This window comes from Neoarius graeffei, chromosome 1 (assembly GCF_027579695.1).
Source record: "Neoarius graeffei isolate fNeoGra1 chromosome 1, fNeoGra1.pri, whole genome shotgun sequence".
In the NCBI taxonomy this organism is placed as follows: Eukaryota; Metazoa; Chordata; class Actinopteri; order Siluriformes; family Ariidae; genus Neoarius; species Neoarius graeffei.
In genome coordinates, this window is record NC_083569.1 from 107,735,339 (window position 1) to 107,754,994 (window position 19,656).

The following is a 19,656-nucleotide window of genomic DNA, read 5'->3' on the forward strand; positions in this document are numbered from 1 at the left end:
TTTCTGGCATGGTGGTGTAGTGGTTAGCACTGTCACCTCACAGCAAGAAGGTTCCAGGATCGAACCTTACGGCCAATGGGGGCCTTTCTGTGTGGAGTTTGCATGTTCTCCCTGTGTGTGCGTTGGTTTCCTCTACAGTCCAAAGACATGCAGGTTAGGTAAAATACCCAGCCACAAGCCAGTGCATACTTAGTCCCGGATAGATTGCGGAGGGTTGCGTCAGGAAGTGCATCCGGTACAAAAATCTACACTAAATCAAATATGCAGAACATAAAATTGGGAATGAGGATTAGCTGTGGTGATCCCTAACAGGAGCAGCCAGAAGAAGATCTTTTTTATTTCGATTTATTACAGAACGACACAGCATACTTTTTTATTTTATCCATTTATAGTTATATTTAAAGTTGTGGAAGTCTGACGAAACAAGTTCTCATTTCCGTGATAGCAGTTCTAAAGAGTTTTTCCCTCACCAGCCCCGTCTTTTTTCTCTGTCTTGAGATCAAAAACAGACCTTGTCATGTTATTGAGACCCTGTAAAGCGTAAACTGCTCTGTTCTGACTCTTATAAAACACTGACACTGTGTACAGTGTTTCTAGTCTCAGGTTACACAGTTATGAGTGCCTGAGTAATAGGAGCGACAGCGAATCAACACCTCCTATTCTGACCAATCAAAATCAAGAAAGTCATTCCAAGAAAGTATAAAGTATTAATACGGAGCACTGGATACAGATTCAGACCATTAGGAACCATTAGGCTGAGATTTTGGAGGACAGTGAAATAAAACCTCGACATGTGTCTATTTGATAACATACACGTCTCTTTCCGTGCAGAGAGTTCAATGACAAGGCCTTCGTCCATGGACGATTGGTGTTACGTGGGCGTGGATGTGGGCAGCGGCAGCGTTCGGGCCGCACTGGTTTCCCGTAACGGCCGTGTTACAGCCACAGCGGAGGAGCCCATACACATCTGGCAGCCTCAGACAGACTATTACGAACAATCTTCGGAGGACATCTGGAGGAAATGCTGCAGCACTGTGAAGGTAAAAAGACAGAAAAGACAGGGGGCATGGGTGTCTCCTGTGTAACTCCGCCCCCAAGTGATTTATTTCCTGTTTACAGTTCATTCATGTGGTCTAGATTAAGTGTCTGATTGTGAGTGAGCGTGTGTAATGACTCGCTCTCATTGTAGAAAGTGACCGAAGGCATCATGAAGGAGCACGTCAGAGGGATCGGGTTTGATGCCACATGCTCCTTGGTGGTCCTGGACCAGAACTTTCAGCCTGTAGCGGTTAATAAAGACGGTGAGTAGCTTAGGATGTCCGTGTCCACCCGAGTACTTCATCCAGAAACGTTCACGTCCAAAAAGAATGACATAGTTTCTGAAAATACTTACATTTATTGCTGTTGAAAAGAGCTACACCTGGAGGCATGGCCCAAAAAAAGTTCTACGAAGATCTCGGTATACAGTGGTGGTTAAAAGTTTGTGAACCCTTTAGAATTTTCTATATTTCTGCATAAATATGACCTAAAACATCATCAGATTTTCACACTAGTCCTAAAAGTAGATAAAGAGAACCCAGTTAAACAAACGAGACAAAAATATTATACTTGGCCATTTATTTATTGAGGAAAACGATCCAATATTACATATCTGTGAGTGGCAAAAGTATGTGAACCTCTAGGATTAGCAGTTAATTTGAAGGTGAAATTAGAGTCAGGTGTTTTCAACCAGTGGGATGACAGTCAGGTGTGAGTGGGCACCCTGTTTTATTTAAAGAACAGGGATCTATCAACGTCTGAGCTTCACAACACGTTTGTGGAAGTGGATCATGGGACGAACAAAGGAGATTTCTGAGGACCTCAGGAAAAGCGTTGTTGTTGCTCATCAGGCTGGAAAAGGTTACAAAACCGTCTCTAAAGAGTTTGGACTCCACCAATCCGCAGTCAGACAGATTGTGTCCAAATGAAGGAAATTCAAGACCATTGTTACCCTCCCCAGGAGTGGTCGACCAGCAAAGATCACTCCAAGAGCAAGACATGTAATAGTCAGCGAGGTCACAAAGTACCCCAGGGTAACTTCTAAGCAACTGAAGGCCTCTCTCACATTGGCTAATGTTAATGTTCATGAGTCCACCATCAGGAGAACACTGAGCAACAATGGTGTGCATGGCAGGATTGCAAGGAGAAAGCCACTGCTCTCCAAAAAGAACATTGCTGCTCATCTGCAGTTTGCTAAAGATCATGTGGACAAGCCAGAAGGCTATTGGAAAAATGTTTTGTGGACAGATGAGACAAAAATAGAACTTTTTGGTTTAAATGAAAAGTGTTATGTTTGGAGAAAGGAAAACACTGCATTCCAGCATAAGAGCCTTATCCCATCTGTGAAACATGGTGGTGGTAGTGTCATGGTTTGGGCCTGTTTTGCTGCATCTGGGCCAGGACGGCTTGCCATCATTGATGGAACAATGAATTCTGAATTATACCAGCGAATTCTAAAGGAAAATGTCAGGACATCTGTCCATGAACTGAATCTCAAGAGAAGGTGGGTCATGCAGCAAGACAACGACCCTAAGCACACAAGTCGTTCTACCAAAGAATGGTTAAAGAAGAATAAAGTGAATGTTTTGGAATGGCCAAGTCAAAGTCCTGACCTTAATTCATTCGAAATGTTGTGGAAGGACCTGAAGCGAGCAGTTTATGTGAGGAAACCCACCAACATCCCAGAGTTGAAGCTGTTCTGTACGGAGGAACGGGCTAAAATTCCTCCAAGCTGGTGTGCAGGACTGATCAACAGTTACCGCAAACGTTTAGTTGCAGTTATTGCTGCACAAGGGGGTCACACCAGATACTGAAAGCAAAGGTTCACACACTTTTGCCACTCACAGATATGTAATATTGGATCATTTTCCTCAATAAATAAATGACCAAGTATAATATTTTTGTCTCATTTGTTTAACTGGGTTCTCTTTATCTACTTTTAGGACTTGTGTGAAAATCTGATGATGTTTTAGGTCATATTTATGCAGAAATATAGAAAAATCTAAAGGGTTCACAAACTTTCAAGCACCACTGTAGATCCAGAAGTATAAATGGTAAAAAAATGTATAGGAAAGCTCTCACACCAAAAGTGCGAAAGACATGTTACGTTTTTAACGTGAAGTAAGATTGTAATCGACGGTCTTGTCACAGGTGTGTGTATAAACAGGATAACAAGCCTTGCCTTCATTTCAGATTTAAGGAGATGATGTCATTGCACATGTAAAAAAAATGCTGTCGAGCAAAAATGGCTTAAAAATCATGAAACGAAGCGGTTCAACATTAAAAAAAATACTATAAACAGTAATCAATAAGCCTTAATAAATGAAACACGACGCTTTGCTTTAGTCTCCGGTCCAGTGAGTGCAGTTTTATAAGGAAATGAGCTGTAGGTTTTACTGAGCATCTTACAGAACCAGCCACAGTTCTTCTGGACACTTTGACTGTCACACTCACGTCTTCATTTTGCACCAAAACCCAGTCGCCTTCATTATGTTTTCTTTTTTTAATCTGAAAATTGCTCTCTTATGGAATACGCTACTCAGATACAAAAAGTTAATTTTGTGCTGGGGGGGGGAAAAAAGGCGAACATCTCATCTCATTATCTCTAGCCGCTTTATCCTGTTTTACAGGGTCGCAGGCAAGCTGGAGCCTATCCCAGCTGACTACGGGCGAAAGGCGGGGTACACCCTGGACAAGTCGCCAGGTCATCACAGGGCTGACACATAGACACAGACAACCATTCACACTCACATTCACACCTACGGTCAATTTAGAGTCACCAGTTAACCTAACCTGCATGTTTTTGAACTGTGGGGGAAACCGGAGCACCCGGAGGAAACCCACGTGAACACGGGGAGAACATGCAAACTCCACACAGAAAGGCCCTCGCCAGCCATGGGGCTCGAACCCAGGACCTTCTTGCTGTGAGGCAGCAGCACTAACCACTACACCACCGTGCCGCCCAGGCGAACATTTGGAACTCTAAAATGTTTCCGTAATGTTTTGACTGGATAATGTAGAAATCATTAAATAGAACTCTATAACTACTCCTGTAATGCTTGAGGAGATCAGAATACTGAGTAAGCACTCAGACCGTCTTTACCAAGGGTGGCAATAATTCTGTACCCGACTATCTCATCTCATCATCTCTAGCCGCTTTATCCTTCTACAGGGTCACAGGCAAGCTGGAGCCTATCCCAGCTGACTACGGGCGAAAGGCGGGGTACACCCTGGACAAGTCGCCAGGTCATCACAGGGCTGACACTGTGCCCGATTATATTTAATGAAAAAAAAAATTACAGCATGGTAATTTTGGGTTGAGAATTTTACTGCATATTCTAGATATTTAATGAGGATAGTTTTAGGAATAAAAAAAAAATTCATGTCTATTTTATGATACGGCGACATCGTCTTCCTACATTGGCTATGTTTTTTTTCCGCTATTGAACTTTACTGCCGTTTATTCATAGATCCGACCTATGACTCGAATCCACTCTAAAATTTCAAGGGTTCTTCCTTGGCCCTTGTTCCACCCTACCACCAAGTTTCATAGAAATTGGGTCAGTAGGTTTTGCGTAATCCGAACAAACCACACCGAAAACTTGGCACAGGTAATGATTACTAATTCAAGTGGAGCTAGAGTATATTCTCATCTACGTCACTTCCACCTTCTTCATCAGGTGACACCGAGAGGAACGTTGTGATGTGGATGGACCACCGAGCGATGGAACAAGCGTCCCGTATCACAGCCACGGCTCACAGAGTCCTGAGCGCTGTAGGCGGCGTGATGTCTCCAGAAATGCAGCCGCCCAAGTTACTGTGGCTGAAAGAGGTGATCTCGGTTCATGTTTATCCACCCTTGTGACTGTTCTAGCAAAGACACCAGTGTGACATCAGAGCGACACACAACCACTGAGTTCTCACGAACATGCAGCACCAAGCGACAAGTTAGCTCGAGAAATGCTAAACACATCAGAAGTATTTCAAAAAAGGTGAATTTTCATTCATTAATGGTGCTTATTTCCAAAAATGGAGAAACATCATGTCTAAAATGTCGTGGTGATTATAGATGTTGGTAATCAAAACACTAAGAGTAAATCTGTTTAAACATCCATTTTCTTGACATAACAGCTTTTCTTTTCTAAATTTCCCTTTATACAACACCATGACCTTTAAAAAGAGCAGCATGTAGAAGGGTTCGGGTTTAGCGGATTTCATATTTTCATTAGAATCTGAGGACAAGCTGCTGGAAGGAAGCCGCACACTTCTTCGACCTGCCAGACTTTTTGTCCTGGAAGGCAACAGGTTCATTAGTAAGGTACGTTTTTCTTCACGCGCACAGATACTGTATTCAACCGAACCTCTTGAGAGCTGCAGTGTGTATGGGTGTGTTTTTTTGTCTTTCAGAACTGGATATTGTTAATGACATCTCTTCGAGGTTTTTGCTCAGACTGGATCTGTTTGTCTTTAACAGTTCATGTTTGTAACCAGAAATGATGTCTTTAATATCTGTATCATGAATGTAGCTGTCTCCTGAAACACCCCACATGTACACATTGGCTTCTTGTGTTCAGTTTCTGTAGGTTCTTTTCAGTTTTGCCAAAATTGATTTCTGAAATATCAAGAAAATCACCAATTTCTCGGTCTTTGCACAGAATATGCTGTGGTTTTTTTTATTTGTTATAAGAGCACTGGGGGGGGGGAGCAGAGCTGTCGTCAAGACCACCTTTGTCAAGTCCTAGACCAGGGCTATTTGAGATCGAGTCAAGATGAGAAACAGAGTCAAGCCCAAGACAAAGTCCCTTCCCACGCCATGTGGCACATAGGGCAGCGCCGATCTCTGTTTCTGTAGCCATTGTTCTCTTGCCTATTACATAGCTAGGGTTACAGTGGGGGGCTAGTCCTCTGGTAACCACGAAAGTTTGACTCCCCACTCTGTATTGCAGTGTGCCTTGCCAGACGGCAGTAGGTACCATTTTTTTATGACGGTCTTTTTTTTATGAGTCCAAGTCGAAACCAAGTCCAAGCCAAGACCGAGTCCAAAGAGGTTCGAGTCGAAGTCAAAACTGAGTCAATATGAGAGATAGAGTCAAGACCAAGACAAAGAAAAACAAATCTTTTTCAAGACCACTTGAAGAGTCAAGACCAAAGAAGTTTGAGCCTAAGCCAAGACCAAGTCCAAAGAGTTTTGAGTCCAAATCAAGACTGAGTCCAAAAAGTTTCAAGTCCAAGTCAAGACCAAGTCAAAATGAGAAACAGAGTCAAGACCAAGACAGAAAATATGAATCTTCTTCAAGACAATTTGAAGAGTCAAGACCAAGTCCAAAAAAGTTTGAGTCCAAGTCAAGAACGAGTCCAAACAGTTTTGAGTCCAAGGCAAGACCGAGTCAAAATGATAAACAGAGTCAAGACCAAGGCAGGAAAAAAGGAATCTTTTTCAGGACCACTTGAAGAGTCAAGACTGAGTCCAAAGAAGTTCGAATCCAAGTCAAGACCGAGTCCAAAGAGGTTCGAGTCCAAGTCAAAACTGAGTTAATATGAGAGATAGAGTCAAGACCAAGACAAAGAAAAACAAATCTTTTTCAAAACCACTTGAAGAGTCAAGACCAAAGAAGTTTGAGCCTAAGTCAAGACCAAGTCCAAAGAGTTTCGAGTCCAAGTCAAGACTGAGTCCAAAAAGTTTCAAGTCCAAGTCAAGACCAAGTCAAAATGAAAAACAGAGTCAAGACCAAGACAGAAAATATGAATCTTTTTCAAGACCATTTGAAGAGTCAAGACCAAGTCCAAAAAAGTTTGAGTCCAAGTCAAGACCAAGTCAAAATGAGAAACAGAGTTAAGACCAAGATAGGAAAACCAAATCTTTTTCAAAACTATTTGAAGAGTCAAGACCGAGTCCAAACAGTTTTGAGTCCAAGTCAAAACCGAGTCCAAGTCAAGCCTGAGGCCAAATGAGTTTTGGCAGCATACCATTGGTTACCAGGTGGCCAATTTCAAATCCAATGAATCAACCCAGTGCCCATTTTCTGAACAAGCTCGCTTAATCGATGATTTTGTTTTGAAGGAGTTCCTTGAGAAAAAAAAAAACATTAATTAAAAGGCAGCTGGACTCCAACTGGAATATTTGACCAAGTCCAAGTTCAAATACAGTACCAATGAGTCCAAGGCAAGTCCAAGACAATAGAAAAAACGTCTTGAGATGAGACCGGACTCGAGTACTACAGCTCTGGGAAAAAGCCCCATGAATTCCTATCTCACCATTCTCATTCATGACCCAGTCCAAGTCAAGCCTGAGGCCAAATGAGTTTTGGCAGCATACCATTGGTTACCAGGTGGCCAATTTCAAATCCAATGAATTAACCCAGTGCCCATTTTCTGAACAAGCTCGCTTAATCGATGATTTTGTTTTGAAGGAGTTCCTTGAGAAAAAAAAACATTAATATTTACATATGAACATTCAGATTAGATTAGATTTTTGTCAGATCAGATTTTTGTGTCCACTAAGTCCTGAAAAAAAATCAGATCTGTGTCACGTTTGGTTTGTGAACATAGCCTTGTTGGACGAAGAGAAGAGCTCTTGAAGCTGGTTTCTATTTAGCACATGACTTTGAGCACATGTGCAGATGCAGCAGCAATGCAGGCAGCATTGTTCACACACATGGCTGCAAATTACAAACCGCTGCTTTAAGGTCTTGGACAGGTTACTGCTTTATTATGTGTTCAGTTGTGTTCTGAGTAAATGAGTGAAACCATGGCCTGACTCTTGAGTATCTCGGTCATCACATCTCTCTGCTGTGTTCTAGATCACTGTGTACTGTGGTGTGTAAGTGGACTTATTCTCCCCTGGACGGCTGGGACGACAGTTTCTGGGCCACCATTGGTCTTGAGGACTTGATTGAGAACAATCATTCAAAAATCGGTAAGTTAATAAAAATTGTGTTCGAGTATAAACCATACAATACAAATGGCCTTCAATCGGATCCACAATTATTACATCAGAGCCTACAAAATCGAACCACTACTTTCCAAATATTGAACAGAAGCAACAAAAACATGGAAATGTTCCTATAGCAAAGCAAGTCATGGACAGGAACTACCTATATATGTACGTAAGGAATAAACTTTGAGGCATGCTATTATTGGAAAACAATCAGCGACAGCGTGCTGACATTATCACTGTTTAGCCCCACCCACGAGCCAGTGCGCTCTGCCCTCTTACGCATACCTGAGCTCACAGATGCCCCTGACTGGTATAGTATGGCCAGTTTTGCTCCCCCGCCCAATGTTGTTCAAATACAAGTTGAAATACGGCGAAGGCGTTTCTGTATTCCTGTATGCTTTATGTGCTCTGCGTTGTGTCTAGGAGAGCGGACGTGTTATCCCGGTAGCCCGGTCGGAGGAGGACTGACTCCAGAGGCAGCTGCAGATTTGGGTCTAGAGCCAGGAACAGCTGTGGGAGGGTCTCTGATCGATGCCCACGCAGGAGGACTGGGTCAGCGAGGCATCATGGGAAATGTATAGACCATGTAATGAAATGCAGCTGGATTATGAATCTTTTTTTGGTTTGTCCTCCATTTTCTAGGTGTTATTGGAGCGGATGTAAGTGGCCATCACTTGCCATGTGAAAATCAGCCAATCACATCGCGCATTGCTCTGATCTGTGGAACATCCTCCTGTCACATGGCTGTGAGTTTGTAGTTAATAGTAATAGTTATATTCTTAATGTGTTTCTTTGAATGTCCTCATAAAATGCTTTGCTTTAAATGTAGGTTAAAGGAGATACGCAGAACCTTTATTTTTAAATACATTTCTGAGTGGATAGTATCTCCATCCCTGACTCTTGTATGCTGCATTAACAAGAATAAAAAAATGTATTTTTGAGAGTTAAAATCAACCGCAAAGTTGGCATTCGAGCTGCCCCGCTGAGCCAGCCAGCCCTGAGTGCGTGACGTCACGGCGGGAACCGGTGCTATAGACCAAAGTCAGACTCGGCAGGCTAGAGCGGTTGCAATGGCCTCTTCGTTCGGATTTATTGGTGATTCTTCGGATTTCTCAGATAGTAGTACATCTGACTGTGATAGTCCTGAAATTGGAGTGTGTGTACATGCTACTGCTATACACGTAGAACTGTATCAGTTCAAACCATCGGAAAGTGAATCCGATAGTAACCCGTCGGCCACAGAGGCCCCGACCTTACAAAATAAAGCCAGAGAACAAAGCCGTCTAGAGAATTGGATGGAATTGAACTGACAGTCTCATGTGACTCTCATTAAAACAGGATAGGTGTTATAACTTCTGCAACATGTACATGCATGCATTTTCACTGATAAAACATAAAAGGCTAATTAAATAATCAGATGAACTGAGACAATCACATTCTGAAGCAAATTAAATAATCTTATACCGGTAACTTAAACACAATACAAGTTACATGTATTAATCTAAATGCAGGTAAACAATGAGTGTTGTTGTTGCTATGTAACCAAATGAGAGTCGCATCTTACCCATCTGTGTCCTCACTTCTTGAAGGCCGAGCTTGTGGCCGATTGTTTTGAAACAATCTGACTTTCAGTGGTTCATTCAGTTCTTCATTCATTTGCTTCTTCCACGTAAGGGCGAGATATTGCTGCTGAGGCGAGCATATCCAGCGGAAAAAAAGAAAAAAGCATATCCAGCGGAGAAATAAGACAGCTGGTCCACTCATTCTCCATATTCTCCATACTGAGTACTCCGCCATTACTGCTCGGCTCACACTCTGGGAGAACTGGTACAACTGAACTTGCTTTCATTTTCTTGTAGTTTTCTTTTCCTTTAATTGTTGGTACTGCACCCTCTTTCAATACGGGCTTATAGCCAACGCTCCTCAACAGATCAGAGGTTTTGTACGAGTCATCAGTAAAACGTGCCCATGAATTTCCAGCAAGACGCGTCCAAATCTTTGCAGTTTGAACATTCTTGGGCCATGAATGCAACATAAATCCACCTTCTGTCGTGTTGGTGCACCCACCAGCAACACATCTACGTGACATGGCGATGAATTGGCTCAAAATGGAGGATTGGAGTTGTAGTCAGCTCTGTGTTTTAGTATAGCGGAAATGGTGATGAGACCAATGGCCTTCCTGCGGTGACGTCACGGATGTCAAGGTCATTCACTCAGACTGCTACCTATATGAATCATTTTAATCATAAAATTTACTATATTAGATAAATTGTTAATGCTTAAAACTATTCCTGTGCCATTCTTGAGGTCTCAAGGCATTTATAAACAAAAAATGAGGCCATGGTTCTGCGTATCTCCTTTAAAAACACTTAATAAGCCAAAAATATTCTGGATCGCCAAGGTTAAAGTGTGGGTGTTGCAGGTGAGCCGGAAGCCCCTGTTTGTTCCAGGTGTGTGGGGTCCGTACCTGTCCGCCATGGTACCAGACCTGTGGCTTAACGAAGGCGGTCAGAGCGCTACGGGAAAACTGGTCAGTCCAACACAGCACAGTAAAGATATGTCTCAGCTGTCAAAATGTTCACCATGATCCTGCAAAATATAGTAGTATGGTCAAGGTGTTATTTATTAAACACAAAGTATGGCCGAATGTTTACCACTTGTTGAACATCCCATTCCAGATTTAGTCCGTCTTTCCTGTTAGAATAGCCTCCACTCGTCTAGGAAGGCTTTACGCTAGATTTTGGGGCGTGGCTGAGGGGATTTGTGTTCATTCAGCTCCAAGAGCAAGAGGTCTGGGGTGCAGTGAGTGTTGTAGTTCATCCCAAAAGTGTTCAGTGGGGTTGAGGTCGTGGAGTCTTCATGGAGCACTTTGTGCACAGGAGCACTGTCGTGCTGGAACAGGTTCAGGCCTCTTAATTCCAGTGAAGGGAAAAAGTAAAGCTACAGCATATAAAGGCTTCTTATGTAACTCCATGCTTCCAGCTTTTGGTAACAATTTGGGGTAGAGCAACAGATGGGTGTGGTGGTCAGGTGTTCACATACTTTTGGCCATGCAGCATTTCTTTAGGGCTTATGGATATTTTTCTGTTTTTTCCCCCTGCAGATTGATCATGTGGTGACAGGACATGCTGCTTTCTGTCAGTTAAAAGAGCGGGCAGAAAAAAGGTATAGGTTTTTTTTCTGTTCAGAAGTTAATTCATTGATTTGTTGAATATTTTTATTTAATAAAAGGTACGTAAGTCTCGCATCCGGTCCGGTATGTGACATGGGGTTGTCTCAATCTTGCGCGTTAGTCTTGGTCTCGATTGAGAGTTTGAAAGACCTTTGAGAAAACAGCGTAATCATTGGTGCAGGAATATGAAGCGAACTAGCCGAAGGAAAGGATTTGACGTTTTTTTAACTTTACGCTCTTGACTGTAGCCCGACTTCAGACTGTTTAGATTTAAATGTAGGCAGAGCCAAACCTTCAGTTTCTTAGAAAAGCAAATTGTCATTGAGCAGAGTGCCATACTTAAGAGAACGTAGTAATGCATCGACCTGATTTTTGACGGCTTTTGCGGCCGCATGACGGCCGGACGTACGAACGACATCCAACACCACCACAGGGAACCTGATCGTAAATGCAGGACAACGTATCTCATAAACACTTGACCACCGGACAACAAAATTTGTATCTTTATTTACATAAGACAGACGGGTTTTTATCCGGTGCTTATTTTTAATTAGCTCGTCTCGTCTCGTCTTCATCCGCTTTATCCGGGGCCGGGTCACGGAGGCAGCAGTCTGAGCATGGAAGCCCAAACTTCCCTTTCCCCAGACACCTCGGCCAGCTCCTCAGGAAGAACACAGAGGCGTTCCCAGGCCAGCCGAGAGACATAGTCCCTCCAGCGTGTCCTGGGTCTTCCTCGGGGCCTCCTCCTGGGGGGACATGCCTGGAACACCTCCCCAGGGAGGCGTCCAGGAGGCATCTGAAAAAGATGCCCGAGCCACCTCAGCTGATTCCTCTCGATGTGGAGGAGCAGCGGCTTTACTCCGAGCTCCTCCCAAGTGACTGTGCTTCTCACCCTCTCTCTAAGGGAGCTCCCAGCCACCCTGCGAAGGAGACTCATTTCGGCCACTTGTATCCTCGATCTTGTTCTTTCGGTCATTACCCAAAGCTCATGACCACAGGTGAGAGTCGGAACGTAGATCGACCGGTAAATCGAGAGCTTCGCCTTTTGGCTCAGCTCCTTCTTCACCACGACGGACCGGTAAAGTGACCGCATCACAGGCTCTATCCTTCCCTCACTCGTGAACAAGATCCCGAGATACTTAAACTCCTCCAGTGGAGGAGTTTTTAATTAGCTTTTTTAAAAAAATAACATGGATTTTTAGCTCATCCAGCTGACAGGCGATGAGTTTATGCCATCATGTGTTGTCTGTCGTCCATCCGGCGTCATCTACATTTCACGAAAATCGCTTCTTCTCTCTCAATTCTTCACTGATTTGTATTCTTTTTGGCAGGAAGGTAGGTCTGCCTGGGGTGCATGTAGATAGTTTCTACTCAAATTTGCATAATTGCGATTAATAATGAAGATATGGAGTAATTAATCAATCCCTAATGAGCAGTTTCTACACAAATCGCTTCTTCTCCCTCAATTCTTCACCGATTTTGATTCTTTCTGGCATGAAGGTAGGGGTACCTAGGGTGCATATAACTTCTACCCAGATTTGCTTCATTACAATTACTAATGAAGTTATGGACTAATTAAGCCTTAATGAGCAACAAAAATCGCTTCTTCTCAGTCCTCGCCGTTTTGGATTCTTTCTGGCAAACAGGTCAGTATTCCTAGGGTGGATATCGCTTCTATATATAGCTTGTATATAGTGTATATAGCTTGCAAGGAAGGTGGTCCACTTTAGATCGTTCCTTCTGGATTAGACGGGGTCAGAGTGAGCTACGCCATCGTTGACGATCTTGTTTACTAACACATATTACGGAAAATATTGATGGGGGGAAAAATACTGTTTACTTTTTTCATAGCAGGCAACGCATCTTTACATTGTATGCTTTTCTACCTGAACGATTTCTTAATCCCGCGGATCAATATCAATAAGTTCTTATGTGCGATAATATTGGATGGTACCTCTCTAGTAATGATGTAAAGTGAAAGCGCTTGTTCACTGCTGTCCCCCAGGCACCCAGCAGAGTCACACCATAATAAATGCGGTGGTGTTGTTTCTGGCGCATGGCATGCAGCGTCAAAGAAAGGAATAAATATGTATCGTAACTGTGATACGTATCTTATTATTGGTATCACAAGACAATGCAGTGATTTATTGAGGTGAAATACACAACACTACACAATTCAGTGGTTCATTCACAATGCTATAATGTTATTATTCTATTCAGGTTGATTTTGTGCCCTTGTAAATATTTTGCTTAAACGCTCATCAGGAGTTCTGCTTTTACGCACTGACTAAATATCTATATAATATCGATATTTAGAGGTCTAAATATATAATATAGATATTTAGAGATATATAGAGGTCAACTAAGGAAGCTTCACCCCAGGAAAGCAGCAGGCCCGGACAAGGTGTGTCCCCGACTACTGAAGACCTGTGCTGCTGAACTGGGTGAACCACTCCAATGTATCTTCAACCTCAGCCTGCAGCTGGGGAGAATGCCCACCCTCTGGAAGACACCATGCATCGTTCCAGTTCCCAAAAAGAACCGGCCCAGAGAGCTGAACGACTTCCGACCGGTGGCACTCACTTCACATTTGATGAAGACGTTGGAGCGGCTCTTCCTCAGCCTACTCAGACCCCAGGTGCAACACGCCCAGGACTGTCTGCAGTTTGCATACCCGGCAGGTGTTGGTGTGGAAGACGCTATCCTTTACCTGCTACACCGAGCCCACTTGCATCTGGATAAGGGAAATGGCACAGTGAGGATCCTCTTTTAAGACTTCTCGAGTGCCTTCAATACCATACAGCCCCTTATGCTTCAGGACAAACTGAACAGGATGCGAGTGGACCCCTGCCTGGTCACCTGGATCTCCAGCTACCTCACCGACAGGCCACAGTACATCAGGCTGAAGGACATCACATCTGACACTGTGATTAGCAGCACCGGAGCACCCCAGGGCACGGTGCTTGCCCCTCTTTTCTTCACCCTGTACACCGCGGACTTCTGCTACAACTCGGAGCTGTGTCACATTCAGAAGTTCGCCGATGACACAGCCATCGTGGGGTGTATCAGGGACGACAGAGAGGAGCCTGGTGAGAGACTTTGCCGTTTGGTGCAATAGGAACCATCTGCAGCTCAACACCTCGAAGACCAAGGAGCTGGTCATTGACTTTGGGAGGTCCAGACCAAGGTCACGACCAGTTCTGATCGAGGGAGTCGAGGTGGAGGCTGTGGATTCCTACAAGTACCTCGGGCTGTGGCTGGACAGCAAGCTGGACTGGACTTGCAACACCAACCACCTGTACAGGAAGGGACAGAGCAGGCTGTACTTCCTGAGGAGGCTGCGGTCCTTTAACATCTGCAGGAAACTCCTGTGGATGTTCTATCAGTCTGTGATGGCCAGTGTCCTGTTTTACACCGTGGTGTGCTGGGGGGGACAGCACATCCAAGAAGGACACATCCAGGCTGGACAAACTGATCAGGCGGGCCGGCTCTGTGGTCAGCATGAAGCTGGACTCTCTGGTGACAGTGGCAGAGAAGAGGACTATGGACATTACTGAACATCATGGACGATGCCAGTCACCCTCTGCACACCGTCATCAGCAACCAGAGGAGCCTGTTCAGTGACAGAATGCTCCTTCCCAAGTGCAGGACTAACAGACTTAAAAACTCCTTTGTCCCTCACGCCATCAGACTGTACAACTCCTCTCTGGGGGGGAGGAGGGGTAACAGGAGCACAGAGGACGGGAAGGAGCAGTAGCCTAGCCTGACAAAAAGCAGTACTGGACAATGTGCAATATAAATGTGCAATATAATGTGCAATACCTCTCCTGCTGGACTTTTTTCATATTTAATTTTTTTTATATTTGTATATGTTAATTTATCTAGAAGTTTTCTCTATTTTCTATTCTCTGTTTATCCTGTAATGATGCTGCTGTAATTTTAATCTCCCTGAGGGAACCCTCCCAAAGGGATCAATAAAGATCGATCTATCTATCTATCTATCTATCTATCTATCTATCTATCTATCTATCTATCTATCTATCTATCTATCTATACAGTATGTGTGTATATATATATATATATATATATTAGTGCTGTCAAAAATGTCGCGTTATTAACGCGTTAACTTGACTCAATTTTAACGGCGATAATTTTTTTATCGCGAGATTAACGCTCTGTGACATGATGTAGGTTTTTCATAAGCTTTTGAAACTGCCAGGAACTTGGAACAGAGACTTTGCTTAGAAAACTGATAGCAGCTAGACTGTAATGCCACGCCCCGCACAGCCAGAGTCCTCTGCCCTCCCCAAGAACCAGCGCGGGCAGGGCGCGCTAGTAGAGATGGGATTTATGGCTCTTTGATGGGATCCGCATCTTTGTGATCCATTCTTTGAAAAGAGCCGTTCAAAAGACTGGCTCATTTGGCTCTTTTTAAATATTTATTCAGTTTTAAGAAGACAGCGTCTAAAGAAGCCAGATCCCTCTGAACTGTAAACTCAATGCTATCCCAGAAATCCTTCCTGTAATATGCAAATTTGGCCGCCTCTGATTGGACAGCGCAACGCATCAACAGGCAGAAAGTGTAAAAGTACAAAATGTGTTAAGTGAGCTGAAACAGTAAAGATCAGATTCAATGCAATATTTATCAACGGACAACTTAAACTTAATATAATAGTGTACTTTATATTATAATCAAGCATGTCAAGCCTACCGTCACTGTGTAACCTGTCTCTCTGATTAGAGTTGTAGACTAACTCAAACAGTAGATCATTTCACTCATGGTTCTCTTGCTAGCCCTGCGCCGGTGCTCGGCTTAGGTTTCACTTTGCAGTGGCTGTGTCAAGACGTGTTATGCTTTGCAATTAAAAAAAAACATTGTTACAAAGCAAGCCCATTTACTTTTTTATGCTGATAAGAGAATTACAATGGTTTTTTATGTGACAAAAATGTGCGATTAAATTGCGATTAATCGCGAGTTAACTATGACTGTCGCGACATTAATCGCGATTAAATATTTTAATCGCTTGACAGCACTAATATATATATATATATATATATATATATATATATATATATATATATATGAACACCAGGACTCCATCCAGCATTTCACTGAAAGTGTCTCCATTTTGACATTTTGATCTTTTTAGTGGACTGCATATTTACTCTTTCCTGAACGGCTACCTGGAGGAAATGGCCAAAGACCTGAAGAACCTCGACGAACTGACCGCCGGCCTGCACGTGTGGCCCGATTTCCACGGCAACCGATCGCCTCTCGCTGACCAGAGCTTGAAGGGCATGGTGCGAAACTGTGGCGCGAAAACACTTCCACGTGGCGTTTAATCAAACATGGTGACAGACTGAAATGTAGCGGGCAAGAAAATGAGGGTCGTATTTTATAATATAACCAAAATTTATTACTATTGATGTAATAATAGGAATATTTTTTATTATGACTTTAAAATCTGGTGACTTTTCATTATTATTAGTATTATTATCGATATCTATGGTTGTGATTTGATTAATGGGTTTTTTTTGTTTTTTTTTAACTACTACTGATAATAATAATAATTTTAAAGTATTGTTTTATTGATTCATTCAGTTCATGGTGTGTGCAGGTTATCGGACTGTCTTTGTCTCAGAAGCTGGACGACTTGGCTCTTCTTTACCTCGCTACTCTACAAGCTACTGCTGTGAGTTTAAATTATATTTTACTCTAACCCATTAAACACAAGCACAGCCCACCGCTTTGTTTATTTATTTGTTTGTTTCCGTTTTGCTATTTTTGGTGCGCGATTTATGATCGTTGCTTGTCACAGCTTGGCACCAGACACATCCTGGATGCACTGAGAGAAGCAGGACATGACATCACGACCTTATTCCTGTGTGGAGGGCTCAGTAAGAACCCTCTGTTCGTCCAGATGCACGCCAACATCACGGGTAAGCACGTCCTCACACCACACAGCGCTGTAGATATTCTGATTTTTGATTGGTCCAAAAGTTACTTCTCATTTCCTTCACCTCTCTTTCTATGTGTGTGTGTGTGTGTGTGTGTGTGTGTGTGTAATGTGCAGGTTTGCCGATCGTCCTTCCTGCAGAGAAAGAGGCCGTGCTGGTCGGCGCTGCTGTTCTCGGGGCCTGTGCATCACGAGACTATACCTGCATTCAGGTATAATTAAGGCTCACTTATAGTTACTGCCCATATACACTCCCCGGCCACTTTAATAGGAACTTGTCCTTGATTCTAAGATCCCTGTTCTTGGCTGCAGGAGCAGAACCCAGTGAGTTCTTCTGTTGCATGCTGAGATGCTTTTCTGCTGTAAAGAGTGATTCTGTGAGTTACTATATCCTTCCTGCCTGGCAGAAAAGAAATCTCGAACCAATCTGTCCGTTTTTCTCTGACCTCTCTTATCTACAAGGCGTTTGTTTCCACCCGCAGAACTGTCGCTCACTCACTGACTGTGTTTTTTGTTTTTCGCACCATTCTGTGTATAGTGTGTGTGTGTGTGTGTGTGTGTGTGTGTGTGTGTGTGTGTGTGTGTGTGTGAAAACCCCAGGAGATCAGCAGTTTCTGAAATACTCAAACCGTCATGCTCTATCTGGCTCAAACCAACACCCATGCCACAGTGAAAGAAAGTCTCACAATTTTTCCCGTTCTGATGTTCAATGTGAGCGAACGTTAACTGAAGCTCTCGATTTGTATCTGCATCAAGGGATCCGCTGATTAGAAAACAGCATCAAACAGTAGGTAGATGGGTGTTCCTAATAAAGTGGCCGGTGAGTGTACTTCCGTGTGTCCTTTACGTTGGCATGGACGTTAAGCATGTTAAAGGTCCCATGGCATGAAATTTTCACTTTCTGAGGTTTTTTAACGTTAAAATGAGTTCCTCTGACCTTCTTAAGTCACCCCAGTGGCTAGAAATTTCATAATGTGTAAACCAAACTATGCCCAACATTTGAGAATGGCGCGTCAAAACGGCGCGTTGATAAGCTCTTCCCTTTACTACGTCAGCAAGGGAGATGATCCCCACGCCCCCCCTCTGGATTCCCACCCACTGTATGGATTGCCCGCCCAGTTGTAGTGAGGAGACCATAGAGGACACAACAACATGGCATCACCTAAGCGAGCGAAACATGGAAATTGCGCTGTACATGGATGTGACAACACAGAAAGGAGTCTGTTTTTACTGCCGACGGGAGAGCCCCTGAAGACGCAGTGGCTTAATTTTATTTACTTCAATAATACGCCGTCGAGTCTACCTAAGACGGTGTATGTTTGTCGGAAGCATTTTCCTGAGGAATGTTTCCACAACTTGGGACAGTACAGGGCAGGTTTTGCACATCAACTGTCACTGAAGCCTGGGTCCGTACCAAGCATCCCTGCCGCATCAGCCACAAACACCGAACAAGTAAGTGTATTACTGTTAAGTCGTTTTGCCGTGTTTTAAAATCGGTGCGTTAGCCTTGCAATGGCTACATTAGCTGTGCAGCTAACCGCTTCCTGCAGTTAGCCAGGTAATCTGCGCTACAAAACTAAAGAGCATGCAGCATGCTCTGTTAAACTGAGTTTAGTCTGGAAATTGACTGTAACTTATGAGCTTATGTTTGACTATTGCTCCGCAATGCATGTCTTCTGTTGGATAAGCGATATGTTGCTGTAGTTGCTGCTTCTATCCTCTTTGGTTATGGAGTGCGTGTTCAAGCCTAGGGTATTATACGTTCGTAAACTACCACTCCGAACACTCTCACTCTGTTCTCTGTGTCACGTTGAGTTTACGAAAGGAGTCCGAGAGAGAACGGGGTTTTGTCTTAGCAGCGTGGCTACAGGCGCTGATAGCAGCGAGTATGTGTGCGCGCAGCTTGGTCAAGCCCCGCCTCCTGCTTCTCATTAGCAAAACGACGCACTGGGAAAAGCGCTGAAATGGGGCTTTCTCCCAGGAGGCTATATTTACGTGCCGAGGGTTCATTTCGAGAAAGGCTGCAGATATAACATCCGGAAGCCTCCACGAGCCCGTTTAAAGCATCAACAAACCACCATGCCATGGGACCTTTAAGACATCCACTAGAAGGCAGCTCAGAGCCAAACATTTCAGACAACAACAAACATAGTGACGGCGGAAGGGGTCCTAATAATGTACGGACGAAATGAACGTAGAGTACAGACCGAAGGCTCCTCCATTATCCGGATACGTATTTAATCTTGAGTACAAGTCAGCCATTACAATGAAGAACTTCCTGTTTTTCTCCAAAGTACATCATCATCATCGTCGTCATAACTTCTAATACACGCTTACTGTCTACCTGCACATTTGTTTATTTCTCCAATCAGCCAGTGATATAGCAGCAGTGCAAAACCAAAACCTGGGCAGCTCAAACACCACCTGTCAGCCTTCAGCTGTCCAGGTTGAGTGAGTCTGTGCCCTATGGAACATCAAAATTCCTGTTCACGGCTGAGAAGAGTGCATCCCGGTGTGGTCTTCCGCTGTCGTAGGACATCCATCTCAAAATT

General features: G+C 43.6%; 1 protein-coding gene across 6 annotated transcripts in view; it reads left to right on the top strand.

Moving 5' to 3' along the window:
- The window catches only part of fggy (FGGY carbohydrate kinase domain containing), a 44,291-nt gene that overhangs the window by 12,495 nt on the left and 12,140 nt on the right, over positions 1 to 19,656 (top strand). For 4 of the 6 annotated variants that reach the window (XM_060914177.1, XM_060914159.1, XM_060914167.1 and 1 more), the window contains exons 2-14: positions 832 to 1,040; positions 1,190 to 1,301; positions 4,719 to 4,870; positions 5,268 to 5,356; positions 7,839 to 7,954; positions 8,399 to 8,527; positions 8,618 to 8,721; positions 10,398 to 10,505; positions 11,079 to 11,140; positions 16,298 to 16,448; positions 16,766 to 16,840; positions 16,967 to 17,087; positions 17,222 to 17,316. In XM_060914177.1, coding sequence (XP_060770160.1) covers positions 840 to 1,040; positions 1,190 to 1,301; positions 4,719 to 4,870; positions 5,268 to 5,356; positions 7,839 to 7,954; positions 8,399 to 8,527; positions 8,618 to 8,721; positions 10,398 to 10,505; positions 11,079 to 11,140; positions 16,298 to 16,448; positions 16,766 to 16,840; positions 16,967 to 17,087; positions 17,222 to 17,316 — 1,515 coding nt within the window. In that variant the 5' untranslated portion in view covers positions 832 to 839. Of the gene's footprint in view, positions 1 to 831; positions 1,041 to 1,189; positions 1,302 to 4,718; positions 5,031 to 5,267; positions 5,357 to 7,838; positions 7,955 to 8,398; positions 8,528 to 8,617; positions 8,722 to 10,397; positions 10,506 to 11,078; positions 11,141 to 16,297; positions 16,449 to 16,765; positions 16,841 to 16,966; positions 17,088 to 17,221; positions 17,317 to 17,416; positions 17,482 to 19,656 lie in introns of those variants that run through there. The other 2 variants (XM_060914186.1, XM_060914196.1) reach the window with 2 other exon arrangements.